The sequence below is a fragment of the Ailuropoda melanoleuca genome, chromosome 4, assembly GCF_002007445.2.
Source record: "Ailuropoda melanoleuca isolate Jingjing chromosome 4, ASM200744v2, whole genome shotgun sequence".
Lineage (NCBI taxonomy): Eukaryota > Metazoa > Chordata > Mammalia > Carnivora > Ursidae > Ailuropoda > Ailuropoda melanoleuca.
Genome location: NC_048221.1, coordinates 107201585 through 107213029, shown reverse-complemented (window position 1 = coordinate 107213029; position 11445 = coordinate 107201585). Strand labels below are relative to the sequence as shown.

General features: G+C 55.2%; 2 protein-coding genes across 2 annotated transcripts in view; both read right to left on the bottom strand.

Moving 5' to 3' along the window:
• The window catches only part of LOC117802014 (paired box protein Pax-8), a 28682-nt gene extending 18323 nt beyond the window's left edge, over positions 1-10359 (bottom strand). Inside the window, exons 1-5 of the mRNA XM_034659499.1 lie at positions 10254-10359; positions 9828-9953; positions 9376-9563; positions 5177-5300; positions 4500-4709 (exon numbers count right to left, since the gene is read on the bottom strand). Of these exons, the coding sequence (XP_034515390.1) occupies positions 4500-4709; positions 5177-5300; positions 9376-9563; positions 9828-9953; positions 10254-10302 (697 nt within the window). The 5' untranslated portion in view covers positions 10303-10359. The remainder of the gene's footprint in view (positions 1-4499; positions 4710-5176; positions 5301-9375; positions 9564-9827; positions 9954-10253) is intronic.
• Positions 10360-10906: 547 nt separating this feature from the next.
• The window catches only part of LOC100480115 (paired box protein Pax-8), a 13928-nt gene continuing 13389 nt past the window's right edge, over positions 10907-11445 (bottom strand). The window contains exon 10 of the mRNA XM_034657285.1: positions 10907-10966. Coding sequence (XP_034513176.1) covers positions 10907-10966 — 60 coding nt within the window. The remainder of the gene's footprint in view (positions 10967-11445) is intronic.

Sequence of the window (11445 nt, the reverse complement as noted above, 5' to 3'; positions counted from 1 at the left end):
CCTGCTTCTTCCTCTCCCACTCCCCCTGCTTGTGTTCCCTCTCTCGCTGGCTGTCTCTATCTCTGTGGAATAAATAAATAAAATCTTTAAAAAAAAAAAGTAGAGGGAGAAATACGCAGGAGATATAGCAAGGTAAAATCTGATGTGTCTTCGAAGAAGCCTGCAACACAATGAGCTATCAGACTGAGCCCCCTCGGCCCTCAGATGAAGCGCCTGACCAGGGAGTGGAGCCTATGAGAGTAAGGGGTGACAAGAAGCCTGGGAGCGCAGCAGGGGTACAGAGGGGCGGACAGGTGCATGCAGAGGAGAGTGATGGAAGAGGGTGGTGGCCAGTTCAGGCCTGATGCCTTCTCTCTTTCCGCTTCCTGCTTCCTCTGAGAGTGAGAGAGAAGAGAGAGCTCTAGATCCAAGCCAGGCTGTGGCTGAGGGACAACCTGCTTAATTGCTCTGAATCACATCTTCCCGTCTGGCTCATGAAGAGCTAGGTTAAATTAGAGATCGCAAATTAAGTTCAGCTTACCACTTAATTCTTTGATAGGGGCTTCCTGGCACACCGCGTTCAGCAGGATTCTGAGGTTGCGTCTGTGTCTACCATGACTGGGGCTGGAGGTGAGGAGGCAAGTCTTGGCTCTCAGGCCACCTCTTTGCTGGTGCTGGCCTCGGTACTCTCCAGGGCTCCTGTGGTCCCTCACTGCCCTTGCTCTCACCCTCCTCCATCCCTTCCCCTCACCTGACCCTACTGCTTCTTGAGCTTTGCAGCTCAGGGGGCCGAGCACTCAGGGGCACGTGCTCCCTGAAGCCACAATTCAATTTAGTCACAGTTGCCCTGTGGGACCCCATCCTGTGACCCTAGCCCCTAGACTGCTCTTGGAAATAAATTCCTCACCCTCGTTCCCTTAAATTCTGAGATTTTAATCTTCATCTCTCCTTGGTCACCAGAATTTTCTCCCAGGGGGGAGAATCAAGTGCCGGAGCAGACCCCAAAGCTGTCCATGAAACTTGGCCCTCCTGGAAAGCCTAGGAAGACTTTCTACAGATGGCTTTCACCTTAAATTCCCTTGTCAATCCCTCAAAACTTGCTTCAGTTCCTTAAATATGTGGTTTCTTCCCAAGAGCCGAGAACCTTGCAACCTTCTCAGAAATGAAACCGCAGAAGCCATGAGGCAGATGTGCTCCAACTTGGCCTAACCGTGACCTTTAACTGACTTAGTTTTAAGGCTCTTTGTCATGTGTTTTCTTTGATTTGTAACTCCTCTGCACTTAAATACACTCCCAACATGACCCTATTTTTCAGAAGGTGATGTAGACACAGGTCCATGTTGGCAGGCTGTGAAGTGGGGTTCTATAAGAAAACACTAGCACCCCAGAAATATTGGTAAATATTCCAAATATTGGTAGCGTTCCTCGGAGGAATTCAGAGGGTAGAGGTGATCTCAGACAATTTTATTTGCCCACTTTGATGTCTGCCCTCTACGTGACCCCTTTTCAATTCCTTATCTTGTTCTGATAGCGAAGAAAATTTATAGCAATCCAGAAATTTCTTTGGCAGGACTAAATATAATTTCGCACAAAAGAATGGAGGCGGGTAATGGACTCTTTGATGATAAAACCAACTCCGAGCTTTCTGATCAGCTGAGCTGGAATCAGTTCTGGGACAGCCGGGACAGGGACGGCCTCGATATCACTCTTACAAGTGTGTTGGGACCCAGACTGGGGCATCTGAAGGGAAACGGCAGGAATATTGGGGGCAATCCTATTGTTCCCCAAACCCTGATGCTTCTTTTTTGGGTGATTAGGGAGAAGCTGAGATCCAAGACAGTCACCCTGGAAATCACACTATCAGAGCCACGGGGTGAGGAGAGGAAGTGACCCCAGGGGGAGAGGGTGATGCCGCAGTGTGTGTGTGTGTGTGGGGGGGGGTCCTTAGGAAGCCACTCAGAGGAGGCGAGCCAGGAGGGCCAAGCTGAATCTGGAATGAAAACTCACCTGGTCCTGCCTCTTCTCTTGTCTGCAGCACCACCTCAGGATAATTTAGTCTTGGCTACCTTCTCTCTCTTTCAAGTTCACCTCTTCCTCCCTTGGATCGATTTCTAGCCCCCCAGACTCTTGAGATCCTTCCTGCTAACCTTCCTTCTCCCTGGATCTCCTCCCAGCCGGCTCACCATGGCTCAGCCACATGGTAGGCATTTAGGTCCATTCTTGACCAGAGGCTGCATGTGGACAGTCTTCAGGGAACTCCAGGTCAACACCAGCGATCGGGTACCTGGTGCCCGAGTCACGGAGCTGGCCCAACTCCGCAAACTGCGTCCCCGACTTGCTTCCTGCTCTTGGCAACCTGCCTGCACCCAGTCCCTCCACGTCTGGGCACCTCTTACTTTTCTCAGAGCCCCTGCCATGTCTTCAGCCCTTGAGCTGGGCCTCGCAGCCCCCCACTGGCTTTCACAGGGGCCACGCTCTGCACCCTGGTGTCTGCTGCCAGCTTCTTTACCATGTGCGGTGGATGACCTTCCAGTCCTGCGGTTGTTCTGGAGAGTGGGCGTGGCCACTAAATTAAGAACTGACAGGAGTTGGAAGCGGCACCCTGGTTTGACTGCATATTGATAGGGCATGCTTGATGCCCTAACAGGGTGACAGGGTGGGGAGAAAGTGGGGGGGCTGTGGGGTAGGGGGTTTGCCCTGGGCTGTTCCAAATATACGTCATACCACTATCCAAGACCGCTTCCACGGCCATCTGCCCTTCCCTCTCCACTCAACTGGGCCTGCCAAGTCTCTGGGCAACTCAAACAAAAACCGAAGTACTGCTCCCTACCATCGCACACTTCGCCCACACGTCACCCCTTGCCTGCCTTGTTGCAGCCGTCCTGGTCGGGGCCTGCCATTCACATGAAGCAGGCGGAGGCGGCCTCACCCAGTGATTGGGCCTCTCCACCCCGCAGGGGATGTGAGTCCCTTTACTCCCTGGCTCCCCTCCCACCCTCCCTATCCCATTTTCTCTGGCTGACATCATTCCACTCAGCTCACAGATTTTTCTCCTTTAATCACTTTGGTCAAAACAAGTGACCCATCTCCGCTGACTTCACCCGCTTTTGAAATTTTGAACTCTGAGTCAACATTTGCTTCCTTGCTCCATACCCCGAAACACTGCCTCTCTGCCCCCACACTGGACTTCCTTTGTTAACCCTTTACCTCTGTGCCCGCCTTTTCCAAGAGGACCTCCCACATTAGATGTGGGGATGCACAGAGAATAAAAATCCCAGGTGCTTGCCAGACAGAAAATGTAGTCAGTTATAAGACAGGGTCTGTGAACTCGAATAAGATGACCTTGGGGTCCCTCTGCAGGTGGAGGTCTTGTTCTTCTGGTTTGGTGGTTTTCAAGTCCAGGGGCTTTCAGGGGGCAGAGTCCCTACTTCAAACAGAGTAGATACCTCGCTTCTATAAAAGCTGTCATTTCAAGAGAGTGATTTCAGGCCCAGCAAGTTGAAAACCACCGGTCCAGAAGGGCTGGTTCACTTCTGCCTTCCTCCATGGGTTCTAGTTCAATGCCTTGGACCCACATCTAAAATAGTGCCATCCCTGCAGAAGCCTGTCAGGTATCTGAAGAGTATTATGGGTCTCTGCTCCCTTTTCTCACTCCACTTCAGGCCTCCTGCCCAAGCCAGACACCCCGACTCTTTAGGCTGCTGCCCGGGCCCTGGCTGGATGGGCTGATGTCCTTCTGCCAGGGAGACCCAGTCTGCGGAGGCCTGACCCACGGGGTGCACGCAGGCTGAGTGAGCCCTCACTCTGCCAGACACCACATGCCTATTCAGCGACCTTGACCAGGCCCTTCTCGTTCCTGGGCCTGGTTGCCATTGGTATAACGGGAGATTTCCTCTAGATACCCTTAAGGTGCTCCCAGCTATAAATGTTTTGAGGCCAATGAGGTTCCTGATGGGAGGTCCCCCTGTTCTCCCATCTCTCAAGTTGGTAAGTTACTCTGCTCAGTGTTCTCCAAGGGTGATCCTGTTAAACTGGATACAAGGAGAGCTACATGACGGAGACTCACTGAGGATGGACCCTCTGTTCTCTTCAGAAATTTGATCCAGAAATTGGCTACAAAAGCCAATGACTTGTTCCCTCCAAAGTTCTTTTTTCCTTCTTTTTTATTTCTCACCCAGACCATCGGTTCACTGCTTTATACTGCCTGGCTCCTGACCTTAAGATCCCTGCTTGTCCATGGGATTTTGGGGAAAGGTTCTAGAAATCAGCCAGGCACCCCTCTTCCTGGCATCCCTGGAGTGCCCGCCCTTCCCACGGCCTGACTTTGCCGGCACAGAGCACCACATCATGGCATGTCGGAAAGTTGCAGGAAGGAAGATTCAGGGGCCAGAGTGATGGTGGACAGGGCTGAGGGCCAGAGGGGGGGCTGGACCCCAAAGCAGGGGACTGGTGGCCGGCCCTGAGGACCCCCCCTCCCGCCCCCCACCAGAGCTGCACGGCCCAGGACCTCCCTGTCGTACCTGAGAGGAGGGCCTGGCCCGTGAACTGCCCGTACACGGAGGCAGCATGGGGAAAGGCATTGAAGGGCGGGACCGAGGCACCGGCTGGGACCCCGGAGCCGACTTGCTGCAGATCCAAAAAGGCGGAGCTAGATAAAGAGGAAGGGGTGGAGCTAGAACTGGACACCTCGGGGGTTTCCTGCTTTATGGCGAAGGGTGAATGAGGATCTGCTGGAGGGAGGGAGACAACAAGGAGAGAGGGGTGTGAGATGATGCGGTGGGCACATGCACAAACCCAGCCATGAGATGTGGGGGGTTGGGGTGGTGCAGGCGGGGCGCTGGGGCTGTGGCTCCTCTCTGAGTCTGGGGTGGCGGGAGGGGCTGCGCGTGTTCCTCAGGGTGAGTGAGGGGGAGAGAGCAGCTCTGCCTCCCTGCTGTGCCTTTGCAGTGTGGAAGGACAGTGTGTGCCCCCCTCCCCTCCCCCGCGGCGGTGGGGGAGCGAGGAGGCGCGGAGGAGGCCCTGGGCTATGACGAGGCAGGACCCTCTGGACCCACCTGCAGGCCCAGCCAGCACAGCCCACCTCTCCTGTGCAGGCCCAGGGCCCTAGCCCCATCCTCCTCAGGGCCAGCCAGGCTCTGCCTTGCAGCCCCTCTGTGCAGCTGGGGCCACGTGGCCCAGGACAGTCCAGGCATCGTACCTGCCACCACTGGGTAGGTCTGGTGAGTCGAGAGGTTGCGCCCCAAGGGCGTGTTGGAAGGGGTCAGGGTAGCCTTGCCATCGTCCAGGGCGGTGCTGTTGAGCAAGGGCAGCGGGTAGAGGCCCTGGGGAGCAAAGAGAAGTCAGCGCACAGAGGCCGTAGGCAGCAGGCCTCAGTAGGGACCCTGCGACCTAATCTCCCCGGAAACGCTCCCTTCCTCACTGTCCCCATCTTTCCATGCATGCTGGACTCAACTTAGCCTGTTTCATGGGTTCTTATGTGTCTTATTCTCCTGCTCCTCTCGCAGCCCCACTGTTGCCCAATCCCTAGCTCACAGCTTCCCCTCCGGCAGCCCTAGGGTTCAAAGCCGGCTGGGGGCCTGAGGGCTTGGCTAGATGGCCACCTCCTTCCCTGTCGCCCCACAAGGTCTGGAGCCACAGAGAACAGGATGCGGGTGGGAGTGGTCAGCCTGTGGCGCGGTTCAGGGTGCTTCCCTGATTCATGAGTTTATTCCTCTCCAGACAGGAAACACGGCCACGGGGGGCCATGAAACCCGGCACGTTCCCCTATGGGGCAGAGCCAGGACGGAAACCTAAGGGGTCCGGCTCTCATGTCCATGTTCTCAAACGCTGCGCTCAACTGGATGACATCATGACCAGTCCGTTTGCAAAGAGCGCACATGAGAGCTTTGCCCATGTTATCCTGTCCACTGAGCCCGATGGCCCTGTGACGTGGGCAAGCAGTACTGTGTCTGTTTTATATGTGGAGAGCCTGAAACCCAGACAGGCAAGTTCCCAGGCAAGAATGACACAGGGACTAAACCTCCCCTGGTGCTCTTTCCCTCAGGAGAGCGGCAGATGTGACACCCCCCCCCACCCGACCGGAACAGGCGGCTATCGTCTTCCTCTCCTCTATATCCAGATTCCCCTGGCAGGTGATCCTTGGGGTTAATTTTGTTAAAACAATACAAAACAAAACAAAAACCTCTTTAACTGCAGGGTTTTCTTTCTCCTTTGTTCAGTTATGGGCAAGTGTGCACTACCCCTCACGGTGACTCCCTCCCTCGAGGGGACAAGACAGCACACGCAAGCACACATGTGTTCCCCACATGTGGGTCACACACATCACAAGCACACTCTGTGTGCAACGGTAAAATCAAGGAACACTCCACGGTTACATAACAGCTCCACTAAAGGCAATCACTTCCGGTGATTTCCATGGAGCCACGTTCTCCAAGGGGCCATGGCGCTTTCTGGTTGCCTGCTGGGCACTTTTGGAAGCTGCAGGCAATTCTAGAGGCCACCAGGGCGCCGTTACCGTGGAGCCGCGATTACTGACTAAATGGTGCTCTGGTTCCATGCTTTCCGAGGGGGGCCTGCTTCAAGGCGGGGCGGAGCTGCTTAGAGCTGGGCTTAATGAAATTGAGCAAAATACCTAATTTCTAGAGAGTGTAAGAAAAGTTTAAAATGCCTTATGGATGTGTTGGTTTGATAACAAATACCTACTCAAACTCCTATAGCTTTCCCAAATCCAGACAATTCGGTGGGGGGGAATCTCCCAATCCCCCCCAAAGTCACCCACCCTCCCAGTGATGGCTGGATTTCTTCTTGGGATTGAACTTGAACTGGGGTGCAGAGTGACGTAATGCTCTAGCACGTGGGCCAGTTTGAGGCCTGCGTCTGCAGCGACCAGCCACGTAGCTGTGGGCTCCTAGACCCCTCTGAGCCATGACTTCCTCATCCCTCTTACAGGGAGAATAGAACCTGCATCACCAGGCTGATGTAAGGATTACGCGAGATTTTTTATACACGTGTTCAATGCTCAGCACAGAATACCTGATACGTTGCTCTAATACATATTATTTGTGAGTCATAAGGGGCAAAATTCTTGGTCTCTGTCATTACTATTCACATTCTGCTGATCTGTTTCTTGTTGCACTTGTAAAATGGAGGACAAAGAACTGTTCCTAACTGTGACTCCTGGCTGGGCCTGGTGGCGAAACAGCAACCAGGAGCGAGGCCACATGGCGTTTCCGTTGAATGCTTTCCCCCCTGTTGATCTTATAGGAAAGATGGCTGTGCCTTCCCCCCTCATCCCGAGGTCAGCTGTGTGGACCTGTGCTTCCCTCTCTCGGCTCCCCAGGCCAGAGGGCCTTCCTGGGCCCAGGTGAGAGCACAGAGTGTCCTTTGACAGCACAGTCTGAGTCATCAAAGGCAGGAAAGGTAGGGGCTCAGACGCAAGGCCGGATGCTCCCTGCCCCTCACCACGCGGCCGGGTGAATGAATGAGCAAGTAGAAGATGGGCTGAGGGAGGGAATGAATCATGGCTGGGCACTGCTGAGCCCCAGTTTCCTTATCTATAGGACGAGAGGTTGGAGCAGTTCCATGGTCTTCAAACTCTCTTTCTCCAGCCTTCGAATAAGAACCAACATAGAAGCATCGGATCTACAACGGTGCCCGCAGGCCAGTCTGAATGAAACCAGGGCCGCAGACATGAGCTCCGTAACCCTTCGCTCCCCCAGGCTCTGTCTACCCTCCCCAGCCCTGGGTTGTCTCCACACAAATGGAAAGACTGGACTCTGTGGTCCCTGAGGTCCCTGTGGCTCTAAGGCTCTCCAAGACCACAATTCCCCACGCACATGTGCCAGCCTCGGTCTCCTTGTCATCAGGCAGGGCCCTCTGGGGGCTCAGCAATGGAGCCAGGAGATGGCTGTGGGACCCAGCGGGTGCCAGGGGCCCAGCAGCAGGGCTTCTGCAGGCCAGCTGGTGCTTGCACACGCAGCGGGCTCCCTGTGAGCCCTCAGCTGCAGCTCCACTTCCCTCCGGGAGCCATGTGCTGACTCTCGGCTGAGCACCCGGACCCTCTCCCCGGGTCTGCTGACAGCCAGCTTTCTCTGCACCCCCTCGCGGTGGCCACAGCCCAGGCTGATAAAATCGCTGACGCAGATTGCCTGCCCAGCTGCGGGGCTGGCGTGGGCCCAGCAGCCCAGACGGTCCTGGCAGTGGTTCAGCGGCTTATTGGCATCGTCCCCATTGTCCTGCTCAGGACTTTCAAGGCGTAAGGCTTGCCTCACTCCTGGATCAAATGACAGCATGAGCAAAGTGGGGTGAGCAGACCCACCCTAAGGGAATTCCTCAGCTGGTTGACCCGGGGAGGGGAGAGGGGTGGAAGCCACTGCTACTGTGGACAGATCCACATGAAAGGAGGGGGCCAGCAGTTCTGGAAGTTCTGTGGGAATTGTGGAGTCTTTGTTGGGCTCGGGGCGGGGGGAGACCAGTGACATCTCTGTTAGCTTTTCCCGGAAGCTGACCCACTATGAACCATTTCACCTGTCCTGAGCACTAGAAATAAAAACTCCCCTGTAACTCGCAATTTATTGTTCTGGATTTCTCGGCTCATTCACCAATACAACTTTACTGAGTATCTATTCTAAGAGGGGCACAATGTTGGTGCCGGAGATAAAAAAAATACAAATAAAAAGATGCTTCAAGATGCTGGCCTGCCTTATGAAACCCACTGCCTACACCTTCGGCCACTGGACAATCACAGCACGCTGTGAGAAGTTACTGGAATGGCGTGTTGGATGGACAGAAGCACAGACGAGGGAGAGAGGAAGCATGTCTGAGGGGCAGGGCATGACTCATGGGTAAGTGATGCTTGAGATGAGTCATCATGGCCTGACGGTACTTTTCCAGGCAGGAAGGTGGAAGGAAAGGCGCTCTGCGCGGCGGGCATGCAGTGTGCCAGTGCAGAGAGGTGTGAACGAGAATGACATGCTCGGGAGGTGAGTAATGCAGGTCATACGGTGTGCAGGTATGAGTGGCCAGAGCTGGGCTGGAGGTGTCGGTCGAGGTCACGGCGTAAGGCTTCAAGCTGCCGCTTCAGAGCTGGGGGACCTGACCGTGCGGTGTGGGGAAGCCCCGGAGGACAGAGGGATGGCACGGCCTGGTGGTGAGCTCCTGAAAGGGCAGAGCTCAGAGGCTAAGGGCGAGGAAAGGCAAGAGGGCTGGGGGGAGAAGGAAGGAGGTGCCGGCGTCTGGTAAAATGAAGTCTGTGTGGGCTTGGAGCTGTGAAGCTTGCGCCCTGAGCCCACTGGTGCAACTTGAAGTTGCTCGGGTGGCGAGACTGCAGACTGACTAGGAGTCTTCCAGAGACTGCTCTTTGCTGCGGCCCCTGCCCAATGCCGCTCGGCCGCTCACCTGGCAGCTCACCTGCTCGCCTTTGGTGTGGCTGGGGGAGGCATAGGCCTCCGGGTAGTGCTGCCGCTCGAACGGGCACTCGAGCGGCTCAAGGTGGTGCTGGCTGAAGGCGTCCGTGCGTGGGTGCTTGCGGGGCCCGCTGCTGCTGCTCTGGGAGTCGATGCTCAGCCGGCAGCTGTCCTGGTCACCTGGCATCCCCAGGCAGGGAGAAAGTGTTCAGGGGACCCCTCTACCCGTGCCCCAGGCCAGAATGGGGGGGCAGACGCGGGCTGCAGAGGGACAGGAAGGACCTGGCTCCAGGCTGTTGGGACTGTGGCCAGCTTAGGGACAGGCCATGTGCTGTAGGCGGGAGTCGCCAGCACCTGCAAAGTCCGGAGCTACCAGTCCCCTTGGAGCCCGGGCAGACTGCCCTCCTGTACCCCCAACCTGCCCCCTGGTTCCCCAACACTCACTGTCGTCCATTTTCCTCTTGCTGTCGCTGCCAGGCTGAGCGATCCCCAGGAGCCCATTGATGGAGTAGGTGGAGCCCAGGGAGTCCGACTGGGGTGACTCCGGGGGCGTGACGGCTGAGCTGGGGACTGCAGTGGGATGAGAGGGAGAGGGTCAGCAAACGGGGGGCACCCCTCAGAGCCTCTGCTGCCACTATGGAGGAGTCAGAGGGCCCATTGGCACCAGGGGTTCTTGGAGTCGAGGCCGCCTGAAGTGTTCCTACCCCTAAGTATGTCAGTGCGTCTTTCCTGGGACCCAGCGAGGCTTTGTCCCTGCGGAAGGGCTCTGGCCATGCCGGCACATGTGTCTGTGTGGGCGCGTGTGCGACTGTGTGTTTGCAGATGGGTGTGTGTGTGCAAGGTTGAGTGTGCCAGCACATCAGCACTCACTCAGCGTATGTCCTGGGCTCAGGGACTTGGTGGCCACGCAGCTGTCCATGGGGAGGTTGAACGGTTGCTGCACTTTGGTCCGGATGATTCTGTAAGGAAGACGAGAAAGCCCAGTAGAGAGAGGAGGAGGAAACAGGACTCACGCAGCCCCAGATCCTGTGCCTTTTTGAGAGCCCCTTAGGTATCTTAGAGGCACCTCAAGTGCAGCCTGTCTACAATTGAACCCCTGACCTCACTCCTCACACCTGGTCCTTCCCAGTGTTGCTGTTTCTTGATCAGTTCCACTGGTCACTCAAGGCAGAAATACAGGTGGGGCTTCACATCTGCCTCCCTCTCTCCTCTACCAAAGCCATCATGAGGTTCTGTGGGTTTGACCTCATAAACTTCTCCAGCACTGACTCCTCTCTGCATGACACTGTCAGCAGCTTAATGCAGGCCACCACCAGCTCTCTCCCGCTGGGATCACTCAGTGGCCACCCCCTACCTACTCTTGACCCTTTCTAATCTATTCTCCCTATTGTAACCGGAGTGGACTTTTCGAAATGCAAGTCAGCCTCCTGCTTAAAGTCTGCAAAGTTTCTTATAGGTCACAGGCAAGAATATGTGACATGGCCACCAACCTTTAAAGGGCAGTCTTTGCTGACATTCCCAACTCAGCCCACCTTGTGCTCCCCTTCTATCTGCTGGCTTTCTTTCAGCTTCTTGTCTAAGATCTGTGAGCCACAGGGCCTTTGCATGTGCCGTCTCAGAACTCCTTTGGCTCCCCTTTACTCCTAGTTAACTCTTAGTCATTGTTTCTTACTCAGGGACATCTTTTCATTCCTTCCTAAACCAAGCACCTTTCGCCAGCTCACATACCTCACGTTCCTCTCCTTAGGAGGACTTAGAGCCGCATTTTTACAAATGTGTGTGGGGGCACTTGATTAATACTTGATTACTGTCTGTCTTCTCACTAGACTATAAGCCCCACAAGGACAGGATTGTGTGTTCCTAGGACCTAGCACATAGTGAGTGAATTATGTATATAGGAATGAATGAGTGGGTAAATGATTGATTGAGGCTGTGAGCGAATAATGGAATGACCAAACAATTGAGTGAATGCTTGAATGAGGGCCAGGTTAGGGGTCGTGTGGCCCAGGAAAGGGTCACTTCAGGATTCTTTTATTGAAATGAAGAGGATATAGCGTGTGAG